Genomic DNA, 22,772 nt, shown 5'->3' with positions numbered 1-22,772 from the left:
GTGGAACTGGCAGCAGAGTCGGGCAATGAGGAGGCTGGGGGAGGACACATGGGCCAGGGCTGGAGTAGACTGTGTCAGAGGGAGAGATGGGGCCTGTGCCATCTGAGAGTTCTAGTTGACTCCAGAGCCTCCAGAGGCTGATATAAGCGAAGCAGGAACACGGAGCTTGTTCCAAATGTGCGCAGGCGCAGAGCTGCCAGAAGGCAAGAACAATTGAGGAGGAAAAGGGCTACTCAGGAGTAAGGCTTGGACATGAGTGTCCCCTCCCAAATGATATAAAAGTAGAGTAAACGGGTGTGCTCATTGGAGGAAGCAACTTGGTTCAGTTCTGATCGGTGTAACTCGGCAGCTTCGTTCTGACTCTGTTCTGCTTGTCCTTGCAAATCTCTTTGCCAGTTAGGTCTTTGGCAGCATGTCAAGAGAGATAAAGGTTGGTGCTTATCAGCCTTCTTCCGAAAGACTGGCAGACTTTTTTCGGACTAATTAAAACTGTTTGGGACATATTGCGGCTGGGAATGAACAGAATTCACAATTGTTGAACTAGAAAGAGAGGTTTTTGGGGGATTGTGTTTTGTAATTTATCAGGAAACCTAGGTCAAAGTAGGTTGAGGGGGCTTAGAAATTGCTTCTCACTTGGTTCTGATTTCCTCGCCCCCTTCCCTCCAATCGCTCTAGAATGAAAGCAACAAGGCCAACTTCGACAAGATGATCGACGCGCTGAAGAACAGCAAGAAAGGCAAGCGCCTTGGCGTCTTCAGCAAAGACAAATTCCCTGGGGAGTTCATGAACAGCTGGAATGAAGCTCTCAGCAATGAAGGGTTTGAGAAGGTGAGAAGAATGGACGCTTGGGTGACGCTGCTCCGGCTCGGGGGATATGGGGCTTTTTCTCACCTACCCTCTAATTCTGCTGCAGGCGGACATCAGTGCTGTGGTGGCCTACACCATAGCAGTGAAAGAGGATGGGGAACTCAACCTGATGCGAAAAGCAGCTGCCATCACGTCAGAGGTCTTCACCAAGTTCTTGAAGGAGCGAGTTATGGAGATTGTGGATGCCGATGAGGTAAGGGGAGAAATCTGGTCACCATCAGTTTCTGGGTGAAGTAGAATATTGTGACCTAGAACGGGGTCAGCAACCTTAAACATTCAAAGAGCCACTTGGGCCTCTTTCCCACAGAAAACAAAACCCTAGGAGCCACAAAACCCGAATGGGCATGGCCAACTCTATGTCATTCATTCCCACCCAGTTAAAAGACCACCGCTCCAGCCACGTCTACCCATGTTTTGTGTCCCTGTTTAGAAACATAGAAACATCTCATTTCTTTCTCTCTCTCTGCCTATCTGCCTATCTTCTTAGGAAGGTCATGGCTCCTTGGATCTAAGCATTTAAGTTTATTGGATTTATATGCTGCCCCTCTCCGAGGACTCAGGATGGCTTACAACATATAAAAAAGATAATATATATTGAAATCCAAATAATTAAAATTCAGTTACAACTAAAAAACTAAAAAACCAATTAAAATACATAACTATTAGAACACAAGAAGAGCCATGCTGAATCAGGCCAAAGCCCATCGAGTCCAGCATTCTGTCACACTGTGGCCCACCAATTGTCCATGGGGATCTTGAGTAGAACTAGAAGGCAAAACCCTCTCTTTCCCTTGACCCCCAACAAAGGGTACTTAAGGGAATCCTGCCTGCCTCAACCAACATAGAGTCAGCACGTGGACATCCGTTTCAATAACCACCGATACACTTGGCATCCATTCAATCAACAAACAAACATACTATACATTCATCGGCTAGTGGGGAGAATCTAATAACCCCAAGCTGGTTCTTTAGCTCTTTTCTCACACAATGTGGTCATCAACTAGCAAAGGCACTTAACACCTAGAAAGAAATACCGTTTCATAGTGCTTTGCAGCACTCTTAAGTAGTTTACAGAGTCAGCATGTTGTCTCCCAACAGTCCGGGTCTTCATTTTTATCAGTCTCAGAAGAACGGAAGGCTGAGTTCAACCTTGAGCTGGTCAGGATCTAACATGGCAGTGAGCAGAGTCAGCCTGCAATACTGCCTTCTACCTAATGGAGTTTGTCAGTCTTCCAGGTCATGTTTGTCCCAAAGCTGTTTTTTTCAAGAGACAATTGCTTTTTCTTTGAAGACGTTCCACTTCTCATCTTAGAAGCTTCTTCAGGTCTGACTAGATGGTGGGGAATGGAAGGATTTATGCTCATTGCTCAGAGTGAGATAGAGAAAGAAAGCGAGAGAGAGAGAGAGAGAAAGAAAGCAAGAGATAGAAAGAAAGCAAGAGAGAAAGAGAAAGAAAGCAAGAGAGAAAGAGAAAGAAAGCAAGAGAGAGAGAGAAAGAAAGAAAGCAAGAGAGAAAGAGAAAGAAAGAAAGCAAGAGAGAGAAAGAAAGAAAGAGAGAAAAAAGAGAGAGAAAGAAAGCAAGAGAGAGAGAGAGAAAGAGAGAGAAAGAAAGAGAGAGAGAAGAGGGGAGAAAAAAGAGAAATGAAAAAATGATTGAGGCAAAGAATGAGAGGAATGTGAGAGAAACAAAAGAGAGAGAGAAGTGACTCTTGATATGGTAAAAAGCACCCAAATAATAACAGAGAAACCCCCCCCCCAGCCCTCACCTGTTTTTGGAAATGGTTCAAGAGTTCACACACAGGGGGGGGAGGGATGGAAAAAGAGGAGGTGAGAGGGGGAAGGAATGAGAGAAAAAGGGAAGAAGAGGAGAAATGAGAAACAAATGAGACAGACAGGAGAGGCACCCAGAAATGAGAACAGTGGTAGAAATTTGAGGAGGGATGATTGATTATTAAATATGAATTGATTATGGAATGATGGTAAAATATATATTTAGATGTTGTTTAATATTAGGATGTATTGTAAAATTGGATTAGAATTTAGGTAAAATTAGTGGAAGATACATAGGATAATAAGGGGTTTATGATATGTATGTATGATTTTATGACTTTGCATTATGAATTTAAAATATACTTGAAAATGTAGAAGATTGATGAAAGTTAATGCTAAGTCCTGAAAATTAATTGAATAAAATTATAGAAAAGTAAATATGGAAATATACAGTATTAATTGATGCATTGGTGTTCAGATAAATTTTCATAGTATTGTTAGATTACTATAATACTATGATAAATATTTAAGAAATGAAGATTTTAAAGCATGGATTTATTAATAGTTGTGTTTTTGGTTTTGCTAGTTGTTTTAGTTTTAATAGTAATAGATTTTGGTTTTGTTTTATTTTTAATTTCTTTTAATAAAAAAGAAGGGAAAATGTTTTTCTTAATTAGGAAAAAGTTGTATAACGGACTGCTGCTCAGACACTACTTTTCTGCCCATACCGAAAAAAAATTAGAGGGAACATTGGTGCCAGCAGATATGTATGCAACGTGTACCATAAGTTCAAAGTCATGGCATTAAGAAATAGAATTAATCATTTTTAAGTGGGAGGCAAGCGCTTTCTCACTGCATTTGGATTTGCTATGGCTATCTCTCAAATAATTGGCTAAAGGTCTTGGGAGTTCTTGAATCAGTGGATGCATCGTAGCCTCTGCGCAACGGTCCCCTTCTTCAAGTATAATTTGCGGGGGAGGGGTGGAGTTTTACTTCAAAGTTTGATGACCTCTCAGTTGTTGTCGCCTGGCAGAAAGTACGGCACAGCAAACTGGCTGAGTCCGTTGAGAAGGCCATCGAGGAGAAGAAGTATCTCTCTGGAGCTGACCCTTCCACTGTGGAGATGTGCTACCCGCCAATTATCCAAAGCGGAGGCACTTACAACCTCAAGTTCAGTGTTGTCAGGTAGGCAAAATGTGTGTTATGAATGTACTTTTGTTTAAGGAGTTTGATCGTTTTATCATCAGATCGAGGCATCAATGACATTTCTAGAGTTGACCCTCAGTGTCTTCTGAATGAAGTCATGTGTAAACAGAAGGATGGAATAATAGAATAATAGAGTTGGATGGGACCTTGGGGGTCTTCTAGTCCAAACCCTGCTCAAACAGGAGATCCAGTACCATTTCAGACAAATGCTAGTCTCTTTTGAGTGCACCATCAATGTGATTTATCAGTGGTTTGTTATAAGTGGTTTGCCCTGAAAGCAAATCATAGAAGCGGAATCTCGTGTTTGGGGTGCGCAGCTGTGCACGCATCCCAAAAAATGCTTCCAGAACGTAGCACCTTCCTGTTCCTAGTAGCAGGCCATCACTTCATGTTTCCATTTGCTCCTCCCCAAAATTGAGATATTTTAAATTTCTGCAGTAGTGGCCAAAATTGTGGAAACCTTTGGGAAAAATACTTTTGTGGTTTGATGGCTAATAACACCACTCTTTTGGAAGGCGGGGAGTTTCAAGATAATCATATTCCACTGCTGGAATGGCCTGGGAATATCCCAGACCTTAACCCAATTGAAAATCTATGGAGCCGACTAAAGAAACTTGTTAGTCAGATGCAACCCAGCAACAAAACCCAGTTAACAGAAACAATTGTTCAATCTTGGTTTCACATTATAACAACTGCAGAACTAAAAGACTTGGTTCACTCTATGAGAAAACGTTGTAGGGCTGTAATTCATGCTAAAGGTTACCCAACTCTCTTACTATCTGACATGGTGATACTTTTTGTGTATCTCATTTTTGTTACATGTTTCACTTTTCTTCTTTATAATGCAACTGCTATTCTAATAGAAAATCCTTAATAAAAGTTATTGCATTACATTCTTGATTATCATATTTTTCGGGCTATAAGATGCACCTTTTACCCCCCAAAGGAAGGTGAAAACTTTGGTGCGTCTTATACACTAAATATAGCTCCACCCAGGCACCCCCCACTCTTTGGTGACCTCTGCCTCTCCGTAACTATCTCCAAGGAGCTGATATCAGCTTCCAGACCCTCAGCTAATTGAGTCTGCAGGCAGGCCAGTGCTAAAACTGAAAGGAAACTAAAGCTGCAAGGACGCAAATTGCTGGGAAGTAGAGGCAGAGGCAGAAAATGTAGATAGTCCACATTTTCTTGTGCTAATCAAACTGCTGAAACTGGATACATGGCGGTAACTCAATAACTATAAATGCCTATAGAATGTTTAAATTATTAGACTTTTTCAAAGACTGTTCTATTGTTCTAGACAACTTAACAAAAGGAAGAAGCTTTTTAAAATAAATGCTTGATCTGAAGAGGCCCAGTGCTTCTGTATATTCTTTTAAATAGCAGAGAATAATGTATACTTCCGGAAAACTACATCAATTTTGACCTCTGTAACAAGTATAGTCTGAAATGTAACAGTGCCCTGTTTAGTATTAAGGTAAGAGAGCTGAGTGAAATCCTGACTTAGTCATGTTTGGAGTAGATCTATTTAAAAAATTGGGAGGAGTTAGTGTGACTACATTTAAGAAAACCTTCTGCCATTAATATATTGCCATAATGTACATTATTCCAATTCTTTTCTATTTCTATGGGTCAAGCACACATGCACAGAAATACACAGCAAACAGTATATATCATTGCAGAATTCTTTTCCTTAGCCCCCCCTCCAAAAGCTAAGGTGTGTCTTATACTCCAAAAATATAGTAAATTATCTTTTTTTAAATTTATTTTGATATACAGAAAAACATAACATACAAACCTACAGTCTTAGGAATCCTTGTTCCTACTTAATTATAGCTGAAGATAGTTCACCTAATTTCAGATAAATATATTATACATTTTTATATTTCTAATTCATTTCAGTATCCTTTTCTTCCATATGTTTGTCACCACAAGCTGTTTACTAAATCTGTACTTACATGATAATTTATCCAACAATTCTTTATATTTATATTGAGTAACTATTTAATCAAATATTATACTATTATATAAATATCTAGTCATTTATATATAATTTTATGGTACTACCACCCCCAAAAGTAGTGAGTTTTAGAAAATATACTTTTCTCCAAAACGTTTTCATACTTTTGGCCACTGCTCTATGTTCTGTCTTGAAATAGCACCTTCAGGTTTGTTCTTCCATTCCAAGAAATCCCAAGAGCAATGTCAATCATCAGAAGAAGAGCTTTAAAAAGTCCCAGTTGCTGTGCAGGTATCTTGTCTCTAACCTTAGCCTCTCTGCCCCTCAGTGAGAAAAACCACTTGCACTTTGGGACTGTCACTTGTGCCATGGGCATCCGTTACAAATCGTACTGCTCCAATCTGGTGCGCACCCTCATGGTGGACCCCCCTCAGGAAACCCAGGACAACTACGCCTTTTTGCTGCAGCTGCAGGAGGAAATGCTGAAAGAATTGCGGCATGGTGAGTGGGAAAGAGCTGGGGTCTTTGCAGATGTTCCTACATGTCTCGCCCAAAAAAGCGGTCTCTCCTCTGAGATGGAGCTTTTATTATTTATTATTATTTATTGGATTTGTATGCCGCCCCTCTCCGGAGACTCGGGGCGGCTAACAACAATAATAAAACAGTATACAAAATAATCCAATAGTAAAAATGATTAAAAACCCATTAATATAAAAACCAAACATACATACAGACATACCATGCATAAAATTGTGAAGGCCCAGGGGGAAAGAGTATCTCAGTTCCCCCATGCCTGACGGCAGAGGTGGGTTTTAAGTACAGTGATACCTTGTCTTACAAACTTAATTGGTTCCGGGACGAGGTTCTTAAGATGAAAAGTTTGTAAGACGAAACAATGTTTTCCATAGGAATGAATGGAAAAGTGATTAATGCGTGCAAGCACAAAATTCACCCCTTTTGCCAGCCGAAGCGCCCGTTTTTGCGCTGCTGGGATTCCCCTGAGGCTCCCCTCCATGGGAAACCCCACCTCCGGACTTCCATTGCCAGCGAAGCACCTGTTTTTGCGCTGCTGGGATTCCCCTGCTGGGATTCCCCTGCAGCATCACAAAAACACGGAAGTCCTGAGGTGGGGTTTCCCATAGAGGGGAGCCTCAGGGGAATCCCAGCAGCACAAAAACGGGAGCTTCACTGGCAACGGAAGTCTGGAGGCGGGGCATCCCAGAGGCAGCAGTGGGTTTGTAAGGTGAAAATAGTTTGTAAGAAAAGGGGAAAAAATCTTAAACCCCGGGTTTGTATCTTGAAACGTTTGTATGACGAGGCGTTTGTAAGACGAGGTATCACTGTAGCTTTAAGTAGAGAGCTTACTTCTCTTCCTCTGATCTGCTTCCCATTGGCATTAGGTGCAAAGCTGTGCGAGGTCTACGCCGCTGTCATGGATATGGTGAAGAAGCAGAAGCCGGAGCTCTTGAGCAAAATCACCAAGAACTTGGGGTAACCATCCTTTTCCTCCCGGGAAACTTCAGAGAGAGACTAGAATACGAATAGAGTATAGAATACAGTGTTCCCTCGCTTTTCGCGGGTTCGAACTTCGCAAAAAGCCTATACCACGGGTTTTCAAAAATATTAATGAAAAAATACTTTGCGTTTTTTCCCCCTATACCACGGTTTTTCCTGCCCGATGACGTCATATGTCATCACCAAACTTTCATCCACCTTTAATAAATATTTTTTTAAATAAACTTTAATAAAGAAACATGGTGAGTAATAATCTAAATGGTTGCTAAGGCAATGGGAAATTGCAATTTAGGGGTTTAAAGTGTTAAGGGATGGCTTGTGATACTGTTCATAGCCAAAAATAGTGTATTTACTTCCGCATCTCTACTTCGCGGAAATTCAACTTTCGTGGGCGGTCTCGGAACGCATCCCCCATGAAAAGCGAGGGAACACTGTAATGGAATTCAATAGAATAGAACAGAATAGAATAGAATAGAAAATTAGAATAGAATTGGAATAGAATAATATAAATGAATTGAATTTTTATTTGCCGAGTGTGATTGGATTCACAAGGAATTTGTCTTGGTACATATCCTCTAAGTCAGTGATTTTCAACCTTTTTTGAGCCGCGGCACATTTTTTTACATTTACAAAATCCTGGGGCACACCACCAACCAAAATGACACAAAATGACACCCTAAGACACTCTCCTCTCCTTTTCCATCCCTGTCTCCTCCCTCCCCTCTGTGTGTGTATACACACTCTTGAACCATTTCCAAAAACAGGTGAGGGCTGGGTTTTTTTTCCTCTCTTATTCTTTGGGTGCTTTTTATCATATGCTTTAAATCAAGAGTCATTTCTCTCTCTATTTGGTTTCTCTCTCTTTCCTCTCATTCACTGTCTCAATCATTTTCTCATTTCTCTTTTTTTCTCCCCTTTTTTCTCTCATTTCTCTCTCTCCCTTCCTCTCCTTTTCTCTCACTCTCTCTCTTGCTTGCTTTCTCTCTCACTCTTGCTTTCTTTTCTCTCTCTTTCGCTCTCTTGCTTGCTTGCTTGCTTTCTCTCTCACTCTTGCTTTTTCTCTTTCTCTCACTCTCTTTCTCTCTCTCTCTCTCTCTTGCTTTCTTTCTCTCTCTCTCTGTCACTCTCTCTCTCAGCAAAAAGTTGCGAGACCAGAACCTGAGGTTCCTTCTTCGCGGCACACCTGACCATGTCTTGCGGCACACTAGTGTGCCACGGCACACTGGTTGAAAAACACTGCTCTAAGTGTATATAAAAGAAAAGATAAGGTCATCAAAAATTATAACATACAACATTTAATGATAGTCCGAATACAAATAAGCAATCAAATCATCTTAGGAACCAGTCAATATAAATTGTAAGGATAACAAGCAACAAAGTTATAAACATTTGTGGAAGAAGATGGGCAATGGGAACAATGAGAAGATCAATACTATTGCAGCCTTAGTAAAAATTTTGACACTGCTAAGGGAAATATTTGTTTAGTAGAGTGATGGCGTTTGGGGAAAAAGGTCCTTGTGTCTAGTTGTTCTGGTGTGCAGTGCTCTATAGCATTGTTTTGAGGGTAGAAGTTGAAACAGCTTATGTCCAGGATGCGAGGGAATCAGTTAATACTTTCACAGCCCTCTTTCTGACTCATGTACTATACAGTGGAAGGCACATTGGCAGCAATCGTTTTTTCTCAGTTATGATTATCCTTTGAAGTCTGTGCCGGTCTTGTTGGGTTGCAGAACCGAACCAGACAGTTATAGAGATGCAGATGACATACTCAATGATTCCTCTGTAGAACCATATCAGCAAAAACTAAGGTGTAATGTCCTTAGGAGAACTCATGGTTTCTTCTCTCTCTAGGTTTGCCATGGGCATTGAATTCCGAGAGGGCTCCCTCGTCATCAATAGCAAAAACCAGTACCGCCTCAAGAAAGGTGAGCCTCCGTTGGTAGGCGGTTCCTGTGAAGTGATAGGGCAGGTCTCAATTCAGTCCATCCATCCATCAGAAGGCACCTTGAACGTCTTCTAGTCCAACCCCTTGCACAAGCAGGAGATACTGTATAATTTCCATGATACTATACCATTTAAGCAGGAGATACTTACCTGTTTCCCCCAAAATAAGACCTAAGCAGAAAATAAACCCTAGCATGATTTTTCAAGATGCTCCTAATATAAGCCCTACCCCCCAAAATAAGCACCAGTTAAGATCATCAGCAATACAGACACAATTAGTCTCGTATTTACCGGAAAATAATACCTTAACCGGAAAATAAGCCCTAATGCACCTTTTCAAGCCGGGGTCTCCAACCTTGGCAACTTTAAAACTTGTGGACTTCAACCCCCAGAGTTCTTCAGCTAGCAAAGACAACCTGTTCCTCTGGTTAATTGTCCTCACTGTTAGGAAGTTATCTCCATAATTCCAGGATATGCGTCCCTCCTTGATTAGTTTCCATCCATGGTTTCTTGTCCTGCCCTCTGGTGCTTTGGAAAATATATTGCCCCTCCCCCTCATTCGCTTTTAGCAAGTATTGTTAGAGACCCACACATCCACTTGATGGTCTGTTTCTGTTGCTTCCCTTTGGGAGGAGATTTTGAAGTATTTCTAGCAGGACTATAATATAATATTATATGGGTCATATAATAATATAAGTGGGTATATGCATTACAGTGATCCCTCGAGTTTCGCGATCTCGATCTTCGCGAAACTCTATATCGCGATTTTTCCACCCGATGACGTCACTCTCTTCCTTCCTTTCTCATCTTTCTTTCTCTCTCTCTTTCTCTCTCTTGCTTCTTCCTCTCTCACACTCTCTTCCTCCCTCTCTCATCTCTTTCTTTCTTTCCTTCTCTCTCTTTCTCTATCTCTCCCCCTCTTGCTGGCGGGCGGCGGGCGGGCGAGCGGGGGCATCAGCGAGGAGCCGGGGTTTCCCCTTTGCGTGGGCGGCTGGGAAACCCCGATCTTCGTCTGCTCGCTGCTGCTGCGCCGAGCAGATCAGCTGCTGGGCGGCCGAAGGAACCTTCCCTGGGTCTTCCCCCTGTTGCTGGCGGGCGGGCGAGCGGCGGGCATCAGCGAGGAGCCGGGGTTTCCCCTTTGCGTGGGCGGCCGGGAAGACCCAGGGAAGGTTCCTTCGGCCGCCCAGCAGCTGATCTGCTCGGTAGTGCAGCAGCAGCAAGGAGTCGAATCGGGGTTTCCCCTTTGCGTGGGCGGCGGGGAATGCAAACTCCACCATCTACGCATGCGCGGCCATAGAAAAAAAGGGTGCGCATGCGCAGATGGTGTTTTTACTTCCGCAACCCTACATCGCAAAAAATCGATTATCGCGAGGGGTCTTGGAACGGAACCCTCGCAATAATAGAGGGATCACTGTACTGTATACATATTATATTTATTATATACATACATATATACCGTGTTTCTCCAAAAAGACACCCACCTTGAAAAGAAGCCCTATCACGGTTCAGTCCTAATTAAGATCCCACCTTGGGATGCAGGGGATGGGACGAGGCACACAGCTAAAAAATAAGTTCGGGTGGCTGGCTGGGTGGAACTGTTGTATTTTTACTACAGAGTGTCCAGCAAACCTGGAAAATGGCGAGTATTCTGAGCAGAGACAGGTTACAAGCGGTGCGCCACAAGGGTCTGTTCTGGGTCCTATTCTTTTTAATATGTTTGTGAGTGACATAGGGGAAGGTTTGCCTATTTGCCGATGACTTTAAAGTGTGCAATAGGGTTGATATTCCTGGAGGGGTCTGTAATATGGTAAATGATTTAGCTTTACTAGATAAATGGTCAAAGCAATGGAAACTGCAGTTTAATGTTTCCAAATGTAAAATAATGCACTTGGGGAAAAGGGATCCTCAATCTGAGTATTGCATTGGCAGTTCTGTGTTAGCAAAAACTTCAGAAGAGAAGGATTTAGGGGTAGTGATTTCTGACAGTCTCAAAATGGGTGAGCAGTGTGGTTGGGCAGTAGGAAAAGCAAGTAGGATGCTTGGCTGCATAGCTAGAGGTATAACAAGCAGGAAGAGGGAGTTTGTGATCCCCTTATATAGAGCGCTAGTGAGACCACATTTGGAGTACTGTGTTCAGTTCTGGAGACCTCACCTACAAAAAGATATTGACAAAATTGAACGGGTCCAAAGACGGGCTACAAGAATGGTGGAAGGTCTTAAGTATAAAACGTATCAGGAAAGACTTCATGAACTCCATCTGTATAGTCTGGAGGACAGAAGGAAAAGGGGGGCATGATCGAAACATTTAAATATGTTAAAGGGCTAAATAAGGTTCAGGAGGGAAGTGTTTTTAATAGGAAAGTGAACACAAGAACAAGGGGACACAATCTGAAGTTAGTTGGGGGAAAGATCCAAAGCAATGTGAGAAAATATTATTTCACTGAAAGAGTCGTAGATCCTTGGAACAAACTTCCAGCAGACGTGGTTGGTAAATCCACAGTAACTGAATTTAAACATGCCTGGGATAAACATATATCCATTGTAAGATAAAATACAGGAAATAGTATAAGGGCAGACTAGATGGACCATGAGGTCTTTTTCTGCCGTCAGTCTTCTATGTTTCTATGAAAACAGGGTAATTAGGGAATTATCAGGGAAATCGGTGGTTTGGGAAATATCAGGGAATTCGTGAAAAAAACGGAATAAATTAGGGGGGGAAAACAAACTATTAAAATGTTTAAAAGTCGGGGGAAAATCATGTTTAAAAAAATGGATCGCCTGGCAGAGTCAAGCAAAAATGAGCATAACTGCGGCAACAACTTGATGGGCCAACCATGAATAAATCTAAGAAAAGTTACAAAAGAAAACAGAATATTTAATTCAACTATATAATTATTGTTTTGTGGCCGTTGCAGAAATAGTCAGGCACGGGAAGAGTTTTGTGGCTCCCAGTGTTTTCTGTGTGAATTGGGTCCAAATGGCTCTCTGAGCGTTTAAGGCTGCCGACCTTGCCTCTCTAAGGAGTCTTAAGTCCCGTGGTGGTAGGGAGCCAGAGTCTGCTTTGTAAATAGCTTGTTGACTGATGAAGCTGTGTTCTCTTCTGCCCAGGGATGGTATTCAGTCTCAACGTTGGCCTCTCTGACTTGCCTAACCGAGAGGGGAAGAAACCCGAGGAGAAAACCTATGCCCTGTTCATCGGGGACACTGTGTTGGTGGAAGAGGTGGGTGCAAGGCCAGGGAGAAGTGAGGGAAAGATGTGACTGGAGCAGTAGGCAAAAAAGTTTTTGAAAGTTTTGACCTTGTTTCCGGATAAGGGTTTCTTCTTCTCTTCAGTTGATAATCTCCCCTTGAAAGACAGCAATTCCTCTACTGTTAAAGCCTAGGTTCACAGACACATCATTGTTGTTGTTAAATCAATAACAACATCAACATCAATGGCTTCCTCATTCATTTTGCTTGTCAGAAGGTCAGCAAAGTGGATTGTGCGACCCCGGTTTTGAAGCATCCAAATGTAAATCATATGACCATGAGGATGGACCAACAGTCATAAGTGTGAAAACAGTCAAAAGTCACTTTTCCCCCAGGTCCCGTTGTAACTTTGAATGATCAACTAAATCAAGGGCTACCTATATAATAAGGACAAGCTCTAATTCCCAGCAAGGGAGGGAACTTGGTCTGTCAGGAGATCCAGCCTGCAGCTGTTTCTCTGTTATGTCTGGGGAGATTCTCAGTCATCCAAGTCACAGCTGTCCCAAAGGTGCTTTTTTCCAAGAGGCAACTGGACACACTGGTTTTTCTTCTGAGTGGATGGGTGGGGAATGGAAGGAGTTGTACTCCTTGCAGACAGCTGGTCATTTGCATCCTTCTAGAGAGTCGTTGAGGCCACCTGGAGGCTTATCCATTCCCTCAGGGTTGCCTGAGTGGTGCAAATGGGTGTCGGTGTGTTTCCTCTGCTATGTTTTTTTTTTTATCCTCAGGATGGTCCAGCTACTCTCCTCACATCTGTCAGAAAGAAGGTGAAGAACGTCAGCATTTTATTAAAGGTGAGTCCAGAACTCAACCCAGTCCAGAAAATCAGATGAGCTTTTAAAGAACTTGAAGGAGAGGAAATATCAGCCCAAGATTTCCTTTCCCGTTTTTTGGTTGGGTGGGCTAGCAAACCATTGCCCCCCTTAAGAACTTTGGCATTCACTTAACAACCTCTAGGAAACGGGTCATGAAATCAGGCAGGTCACACAAGGTGATCTGCTTTCTGACCCTGATGAGGTCAAAAGTTGAAGACCTATCTGCATTGTACAATACATTTGAAAAGCAAAAATTCCACCCTATTCAAATAAAATGTCTCTTATGTAATGTTTATGTCATTTCCCCCCCTTTTCATCACAGAAAGAGGATGAGGAGGAAGAGGAAGAAGATGATGATACGGAAGGAATCCTCCTTGGCCGTGGCTCGCGGGCAGCCCTGCTACCAGAAAGAACACGGGTAGAGAAATTGAGATGGGTTGAGGGCAGAGGGAGAGGGAGTTGTATCATGTAAGACTGGAAAAAAGTATTTTCACATGAGATATTGCTTAGCTCAGAGGTTGGACCATACTTCCTCAAACTCTTTCCCTAACACATACACACAAACACCACAACTTTTGGGACTACAGCTCCCAGATTTCTCGGCCCGGCCAACAGCAGGTCAGTCAGCCACCAGCCCCTCCAGCAGCCACATCAGGGGTGTGGGAGCCAAGGTCAGCATCAAGGCAATCTGAGACCTCCGAGGGGGAAGAGGGAATGGAACTGGCAGAGAGAGAAAAAGAGCTGGGGATGGGGGAAACGCAGAGCCTGGGCTGTCAGTCAGCCCTCAAATGGAGAGTAAACAGCCTCCAGGTTTGGAGGTAGCTGATGAATAAGAGGAGGAACAGCTGGGTCCTGTGCCTGACATGCGGATGTGCAAAAGACAGAAAGGAGAGCATAGTGGAGGAAAATCTATGGGCTGACCCTTAGGACAGAATAGCCACCACTGCTAGCAAAGCTCCACCCTGGGATAAAAGGCAGGAGATGCAGATGAATAGATATGGCAGACAACTATTCATCTCCTAGCTGGACAGATTTATTAGCCTGACATGAGATATAAACTTTTTGCTGAGGCTCCTAATAAAGGAATCATTGCTTCAGCTACAGAGGGTTTGTCGAGTTCATAGAGCTTGGTCAGAACACCAGGTCACCGAGGGCAGAGGTAGTAAATTGAAGGAGAGAGGGGAGAGAAGGATCTCCCGCTGCTTTGTGAGCAGCAATCATTCCATCTTTCCAGAATGAACTGACTGCTGAAGAGAAACGCCGGGCACATCAGAAAGAGCTGGCCGCACAGCTGAACGAAGAAGCCCGAAGACGCTTAACGGAACAAAAAGGGGAGCAGCAGATCCAGAAGTAAGAATTGTGTGTGGTGGGAGCAATAATGGGCGTCTCCTGTTTCTACCCTGGGAACCATGTCGCATGCAGCCGAAGAGCCGTTCCTGCAGAGGTGGGAATTCAGCAGGTTCTGAGTAGTTCAGGAGAACTGGTAGCGGAAATCTTTGAGTAGTTCACCCCCATCTTTTCTCTGCCTCCCGGGTCCCAACTGATTAGGAGGAAATGGGGACTTTGCAGTAACCTACCCCTGCTATGCCTACTAAGCCACACCCACCAAGCCATGCCCACAGAACCAGTAGTAAAAATGCAACTGATTTGCAGAACTGGTAGTTAAAAAAATACATATTGCACAGCTGATCTTTGGAACTTTTTCCCCTAAAGCCTACTAGGCCCAAATGGGGTGGAGGGTGGAAAGAGGAGAAGAAGAGAAGAAAAGAGGAAGAGAGGGAGGGAGGGAAAAAGGATAGGGAGGAAGGACTACAAACCTGGCACTAGACACATCTTCAGAAGATAATCCGGGGTTGGAAGGGAGCTGGAGGTAGTCTATTCCAACCCTGCTCCAGCAGGAGGTTGTTAAAGTGAGTATCTGTCTTTTGATACCCCAGTCACATGACCCACCCCACCCCAGCCAAGTCCACAGAACCGGTAAGGGGGGAAAAACTAATTTTCACCACTACTCTGTATGATGCAGATTAGGATCAGATGGATCACTTGAACAAATGTCTCACTTAACACCAGAAATTTTGGGCTCAATTGTGGCCGTCAGTTAAAGAACTACCTGTGCAACCACCAAGCCCAAGAGCACCAAGGACCCCACCACCACCACACAAAGTTGAGCTTGCTTGCCTGTCTGCAAGTCATGTTCCCTAGAAGTTTATAGGAGACGTCTGGGAACCTTCTAGTCTGTCAGGGTTTCCCCACCATTCTTTTCTCTGCTGCTTCGCAGGGCCCGCAAGTCCAACGTGTCCTATAAGAACCCGTCTCTGATGCCCAAAGAGCCTTATATTCGGGAGATGAAGATTTACATCGACAAGAAATACGAGACTGTCATCATGCCCGTCTTTGGCATCGCCACTCCATTCCACATTGCCACCATCAAGGTACGAGGATTTCTGTTCCTTGGGCAAGGCTGGGAAAGAGAGGCTTAACTCCTTGAGTCTTAGGAAGGCGCAACTCAGGAGAAGTAGGAGCAGAGAATGGCTTCGGAAGGGAAACGGCTGAAACGTTGATTGTTGTGATGCCCATTTTTTAAGAAAATTAAACAGGGCATTTCTTTGTAGGGTTGTGGTCTTGTAAAAGAGGACACACTGTCACTAGGAGGGGAGCATCCTGTCCCCTGACAATGATCCAAGATAAAGGGATTAAATGAGGCTAAAAGGACTACCAAATTGGGAATTGTATTTTCAAACTGCAGCAGTGACATGGATGAATTGTATTGAGGAATACAAGGTTATTGACATTGGAAGGACACGATTTACCGTTAGGCTGGCATTCTTTTTTTTATGATATGAGGAGAATAAGATACCGTATTTTTCAGAGAATAAGACACATCTTTTTACACACACCTCAAAAGAGGGTGAAAACCTGGGTGCATCCTATACACCGAATGTAGCCCCACACAGCTACCCCCACCTTTTGGCTTCTGCCTCCCAGCAATTTACCTCCCAAATTCTTGGCACCAAGAATTTCTGGAGAAAGGCTGTTCCGCTAATTGGCTGGAAGTTTTTAAAAGAGATTGGACCCCATTTGTCCAGCATGCTATGGGGCAGTGATAACAAACAGTTTTTGGTTCACGTGCCAAACAGGTGTGTGTGGGTGTGCAAGCATGCGTGCCTGTGCCCACACCCCTTCCCTTCCATACATGCACACACACACACATGCTGCCTCCCCTGTGCATGCGCCCAGGCCTTACTGAAGCCTGGTAGATGAAAAAAATGCCCATGCAGGCACACTGGAAGTTTGGGAAAATGCACTTCCAGTTTGTTGTTGTGCTGTTTTTTGCACTCTAAAGGGTTCAGGGAAGCTTCCTGAAGTTCCAGTGTGCAAAAAACAGCACAACAGCAAATTGGAACTTCCGGTTTGTCCGTTGGGGGATTTTTTTGCCTCCGGGACTTCGGGGAAGCTTCCCTGAAGCATCTGGAGGGTGAAACAGCCTTTCCCAAAGTCAAAAATTAGCTGGCACTGGAGCTGACACAGGGCAAAGTCTCACATGCCCTCCAATATGGCTCTGCATGCCACCTGTGGCAAGCATGCGATAGGTTTGCCATCACAGCTAATAGAGTCTTCTGCTTGAGTAGGGATTGGACTAGAAGATCTTGAAGGTCCTTTCCAGCTGTTTTATTTTTCTGTTATTCCAATTTTCTCGTGCAGAACATCAGCATGTCGGTAGAAGGTGATTACACTTACCTGAGGATCAACTTTTACTGTCCAGGCAGCGCTTTGGGTCGTAACGAGGGCAACATCTTTCCTAATCCAGATGCTACTTTTGTAAAAGAAATGTGAGTTAATGCCTTCCTGGGCAATTGTGATTAGGAAGGTTCTTAAAATGATAGCATTTTGTGCGCTCATACTTGGGCTGCAAGGCTGATATTCTTAAGTTGCCTTTGGATTGTCTTGAATTAGAGCCCATGCCTTGAGAAGAAATCAGAGACCTTCTTGGATATTGGGAATCTAATGAATGGGAATTCCTAAAGGTCCAAACTCCAGGCAGTTTCCCTTTCCTTCCTTCACGCTCCTAGCTGCCCAATCAAAAAGAACTTCAGGGAGAGGGGCTTTGTTAGCTTCGGAGGAATGTTGGGAGGAACAGGCCAAGTCAGCCCAGGGCCATTCAGGTTGGGGATGGCTTGTTAGCAGGGAGGAACGGAGGTCGGAGGGCAGGATGACCAAGAGAGGGCAAGCACTGGACATGAGGAATGACAAAGCTCGGGATATGGTCAAGGACTGCCCCCTCTTGATCCCCGAGCATGGAGAGTGGAAAGAAGGCAGGAACAGCACAGGCCAACCCAACCACCTTGGAGGAAAGACCCTGGCCCTCTTCACAAGATACGCTTGTCGACTGAGATTTAAGGAGACACTGCGGGGAGGGGCATTTGTCGGAACAGACACTGAGTTGATAGAGCTTGGTGTGTTTGTAATGACATTTGAAGTTTGCAGGACTGCTTGCTTCTTCCCTTCTTGTGAACTCAGTGCCTTCTTCCTGACTTTGTGGATTCATTGTTTATTCCTTTTTTCTTGGACTTCCTTTTCCTATTCCTTTATTTTGCTGGACTGGGCACAGCCAGAGGCTGCTGTGTGTTCGTGTGCACACTTTGCTCTGGGAATTGGCAAGAACATGGGAGCATTTGAGGGGAAATTTGGAGCATTAAAGGGGAATTTGAACCCTCAGCTGGTTGTATGACCTTCGTGCCTTGTTCCGGGTCATCACATTCAGCGTCTTCGCTGGTTGCTTGCTAATGCTGTCGCTGCTCTTCCTTCAGAACATACCGAGCATCCAACATAAAAACGCCTGGAGAGCAGATGGTCCCAGCACTCAACCTCCAGAATGCCTTCCGTATCATCAAGGAGGTGCAGAAGCGTTATAAAACCCGAGAAGCTGAGGAGAAAGAAAAGGAGGTGAGCCAAATTTCCAGGCAAGCATCTTCCAAAGATGGCTAGAGAAATCGAAGCGTGCTTGAGGGAGATGTTTGCTGGGGTCAACAACCAGGAGAGGACACCTTTAGCGGACAGAGGCCCCGTGAGCAGAAGCAGTTGAACCTTTTTCTTTTTCTTCAGGGAATTGTCAAACAAGACTCCCTGGTGATCAATCTCAACCGCAGCAATCCAAAACTGAAGGACCTCTACATCCGTCCCAACATTGCCCAGAAGCGGATGCAGGGATCACTGGAAGCCCACGTTAACGGTAATTGTGAGGTGCATGGTGCTGTTTCTCTGGAACCGACCACCACTTAGACTTTTTAAAAGACCAGATAACTCCAAACAAGAGCATTGAAAGAGGTTCCTCTGGGCTTCACCACCATCTCCCATCCCTAGAATTTTGCCCCATCAACCCAAGATTTTGTCTTCCATATTTTCATGCCCAAGAGTCTCTGACTTAAATATGCTGACAATAGTCTCTGCTCCAGCGGTTCGAACCCCAGCATTGTGTGGCAGGATGAGCTCCTGTCACTCACCTCGGCTTCTGCCCACCTAGCAGTTTGAAAGCATGTTCTATACAAGTAGATAAATAGGTACCACTTTGGTAGGGAGACGAGTTGACACTTCATGCAGGCAGTCAGATTCCTGCTGGCTTTCAACCTTCTTGATTCCGACACCTGTTTGCGAGGCAGTTCCAATCGAGGAATGATGTCGCAGGAAGGCACATTTTCTTTCTGGTACTAAGCTAGCTCAGCCTGCTGTGGCACATCTCAGGAAGTGTGCAAAGATGTCTCAGCACACAGCTGGTCAATTTGCTGGTCAAACCACTATGCATATGTAGTTTCCTGGTTAACGTAACAAGCCATGCACTTAAATAAAATACATAAAAATGATTTTTTATTTCTGGGGTTGTTCTGCTAGAATTTCCAATCCAATGACCCAGATTAGGTGTCAGAGTAGAGTAGAACAGAACAGAACAGAATTTTTTATTGGCCAAGTGTGAGGGGACACACAAGACATTTATCTTGGTTCATATGGTCTCAGTGTACAGAATCATAAGGTACAACATTTAATGATAGTCTGATACAATGATACAAATAAGCAATCAACTCATATTAGGAACCAGTCAATATAAATTATAAGGATACAAGAAACAAAGTTACAGTCATTAGAGGGAGGAGATGGGTGATGAGAACTATGAGAAGTAATAGTAGTTCAGACTTAATAAATAGTTTGACAGTGTTGAAGGAATTATTTGTTTAGCAGAGTGATGGCATTTCGGGGGGAAACTGTTCTTGTGTCTAGTTGTCTTGGTGTGCAGTGCTTTATAGCGTTGGTTTGAAGGTAGGAGTTGAAACAATTTGTGTCCAGGATGTGAGAGGTCAGTAAATATTTTCACAGCCCTCTTTTTGACTCATGCAGTGTACAGGTCCTCAATGGAAGGCAGGTTGGTTGTTTTTTCTGCAGTTCTGATTCTCCTCTGAAGTTTGTTGGTTACAGAACCGACTCAATGATTCCCCTGTAGAACTGTATATCAGCAGCTCCTTGGGCAGTTTGAACTTCTTGAGTTGGCGCTGAAAGAACAATCTTTGATGTGCTTTTTTGATGACGTTTTTGATATTAGGTGTCCATGTTGGTTCTTGCGAGATGGTGGAGCCTAGAAATTTGAAGGTCTTTCCCCCTCACTGCAGCTTTTTCTTGACAGGCTTCCGTTTCACCTCCGTGCGGGGGGACAAAGTGGACATCCTGTACAACAACATCAAACATGCTGTGTTCCAGCCCTGTGACGGGGAGATGATCATCGTGCTTCACTTCCATCTGAAGGTATTCTTGCACCTCAGAACCCAGAGGGGGTAGAGATCTGAGAAGTTCCTCAGAGGTGGAAGCGGGTAGCAAGGACAGACCAGATCCTCAGTTTTTCTCCATTAACACAACCTGTTACCTTTGAACTTTGTGAAAGGTTTGTAATGAAGTGCAAATCCTGAAAACGATAGGTGCATCTCCAGCTAATGTAGCCTTATCGGAGTTGTTGAAGAAAATTAAGTCCAGAAGGCACACACAGGCAGACTGGTGAAGCAGGATTGATTTACTTATTTATAAACATAGTAATATATACATATATATATAATACCAGTAGCAGAGTTCTTTTTCAATGTAGAATAGTTATAAGGAAAATACAAGCAACTTCTAGTTCAGAATTCAGAGCAGAATGGGCTGAGCCACACCCAGCCTTCTAGCTTCAGTTTTGATTTCTCTGCACAGATTCAAATGTGTTTAGCTCTTATTGGCCGACTTAGCTGCTACGCCTATTCATTGGCTGACCTTGTTATCACTGCCTCTCCCAGTTCATGAATATTCTGACAAGCCTCATCTTGAAGAGAAGCTTAGCCCATCATTTCGGTCTGGGACAAGCCATTCCCTCTGTTCGCCTTGTTATCAGTAAATGAGAATATTTGTAGGTCAGGGTTGGAACGAGGGATCCTTGTTTCTCTCTGGGCTTGGTTATTGTTGTTATCATCATCATCATCATATGAAAAAGTTGCTGAAAATGAGACCATGAAGATCTTGTGGGACTTTCAAATACAGACATATCATTATTTGGAACATAACATCCCAGATATCATGGTTGCTGGGGGCCTAAGAGTACAGTTTATTGACATTGTTGTACTAGGAAATGACAGTCGAAGAAAAAAAACTGGAAAAAATTACAAAATATCACGACCTGCCCATTGAAACTACACGGCTATGGATGAAACATGTAACAATGATCCCATTGTCATTAAGGTATTTGATACATGTCCAAGAATTTCACAAAACACATCAAGAAAATGCAGCTTCCTGCAATAACATCAAAGGAACTGCAAAAAACTGCTACTCGGAACATATATTTTAAGAAGACACTTGGTTGATACCTAGTATGTTGGCAGCAACCCGTATCAACCATTAGCACGAGTTAGTGGTATTTGTGACACTTTTTAAAATGTTCAGTTGACTGAGTTTCATGTTTAATGAATAAAAGAGAATGACGGTAATGGTAATAATATAGCCTTTATTGTCATTGTAGATCATGTATAAAATGAAATTGGTTTAGCCTCTATTGATGCAATCCACAACAAAAAATGCAGGACAATACAGTCCCCAATTTATATTAGTAATTGGGGAAAGAAAAAAGACTAGTCATACATTTTCATATGTATGTGGAGCGATTGTGATTGTGTTAAGGAGTCTTGACAGCCCATGTGTCGAAGCTGCTTTTAAACCTGTTTGTCCAGCTGGCTATACTTCAGTCTCTTCTCTTCTACCTGTTGGTAAAAGTGAAAAGAGACACTGGCCAGGGTATGAATCATCCCTAAGCATCTTCCTAAATGCTGAAGCATCAAGACACGGCAATGTCATCAGTGGTGTTAGAGGGCAACCAATAACCCAAAGTAGATATCATCAGTACTAGTGTTCACTATCTAGTGCAGTGTTTCCCAATCTTTTTTGAGCAGCGGCACATTATTCACATTTACAAAAACCTGGGGAACATTAAGCGCGGGGGGGGGGCCTAAAAAAAGTTTGGACAAAAAAAATATCTCTCTTCTTCCCTTTCGCTCTATTTCTCTCTTCATCCCTCTTTCTTTCTCTCTTCCTTCTTCCCTCTCTTTTTTGCTCTCTTTCTCTCTCCCTCCTTCCCTCCCTCTATGTCTTTCTCTCTCCCTCCTTCCCCCCTCTGAGCTTCGCTTCGCGGCACACCTGATCATGTCTCGCGGCACACTGGTTGAGAAACACTGATCTAGTGTATCACTATCGTGTTTCCCTATCTTTTTTTAAACCTTGAAATAAGCATTTGTCCTTATTACGATAGACTCAAAAGTGATGTCTTATTTTGGGGGGAAACAGGGTAGCACTGATGACGTTACCTAGTTGGGTAATGAGATGTCTGTCAGAAAACAACCAAGCTCAGAGAGCACCAAGGAGGTCTTATTCTTATTTCCCCCACCCCCAATGCCTAGTATAAGATCACTCATCTAAGCACAGATGTTCTATACTATAATTCTGCACAGCTTTTATCAGTTCCTTTTCTGCCCTGCAGAATGCCATCATGTTCGGGAAGAAACGCCACACGGATGTGCAATTTTACACGGAGGTGGGCGAAATTACCACCGATTTAGGCAAGCACCAGCACATGCACGATCGGGATGACCTCTATGCTGAGCAGGTGAGAGGATCGGTTGTTTGAAGCACTTGGGGGGGGGGGGGAAGCCGGGAGACCATGTTTGACTGATTCTCTTTATCCCAGATGGAACGGGAGATGAGACACAAGCTGAAAACAGCCTTCAAGAATTTCATTGAGAAGGTAGAAGGTCTCACCAAGGAAGAATTGGAATTCGAAGTTCCTTTCCGAGAGTTGGGGTAAGAACTGTCAGTGGTCTTGTAGCTTTAATTTTTGTCCTAGATTAGCGTGGAAATCTACTTACCTTCCCTACCTGTTTGGAGGT

At 43.5% G+C, this 22,772-nt stretch overlaps 1 protein-coding gene across 1 annotated transcript in view; it reads left to right on the top strand.

Moving 5' to 3' along the window:
- The window catches only part of SUPT16H (SPT16 homolog, facilitates chromatin remodeling subunit), a 37,376-nt gene that overhangs the window by 7,508 nt on the left and 7,096 nt on the right, over positions 1-22,772 (top strand). The window contains exons 4-20 of the mRNA XM_070729087.1: positions 676-828; positions 914-1,060; positions 3,671-3,822; positions 6,132-6,304; positions 7,204-7,294; positions 9,170-9,243; positions 12,371-12,483; positions 13,240-13,305; positions 13,649-13,744; positions 14,561-14,676; positions 15,605-15,758; positions 17,029-17,156; positions 18,135-18,270; positions 18,430-18,556; positions 19,997-20,115; positions 22,367-22,492; positions 22,574-22,686. Coding sequence (XP_070585188.1) covers positions 676-828; positions 914-1,060; positions 3,671-3,822; positions 6,132-6,304; positions 7,204-7,294; positions 9,170-9,243; positions 12,371-12,483; positions 13,240-13,305; positions 13,649-13,744; positions 14,561-14,676; positions 15,605-15,758; positions 17,029-17,156; positions 18,135-18,270; positions 18,430-18,556; positions 19,997-20,115; positions 22,367-22,492; positions 22,574-22,686 — 2,084 coding nt within the window. The remainder of the gene's footprint in view (positions 1-675; positions 829-913; positions 1,061-3,670; positions 3,823-6,131; positions 6,305-7,203; positions 7,295-9,169; positions 9,244-12,370; positions 12,484-13,239; positions 13,306-13,648; positions 13,745-14,560; positions 14,677-15,604; positions 15,759-17,028; positions 17,157-18,134; positions 18,271-18,429; positions 18,557-19,996; positions 20,116-22,366; positions 22,493-22,573; positions 22,687-22,772) is intronic.

This window comes from Erythrolamprus reginae, chromosome Z (assembly GCF_031021105.1).
Source record: "Erythrolamprus reginae isolate rEryReg1 chromosome Z, rEryReg1.hap1, whole genome shotgun sequence".
In the NCBI taxonomy this organism is placed as follows: Eukaryota; Metazoa; Chordata; class Lepidosauria; order Squamata; family Dipsadidae; genus Erythrolamprus; species Erythrolamprus reginae.
The sequence above is the reverse complement of the archived record's forward strand: the minus strand, read 5'-3'. Positions and strand labels throughout refer to the sequence as shown.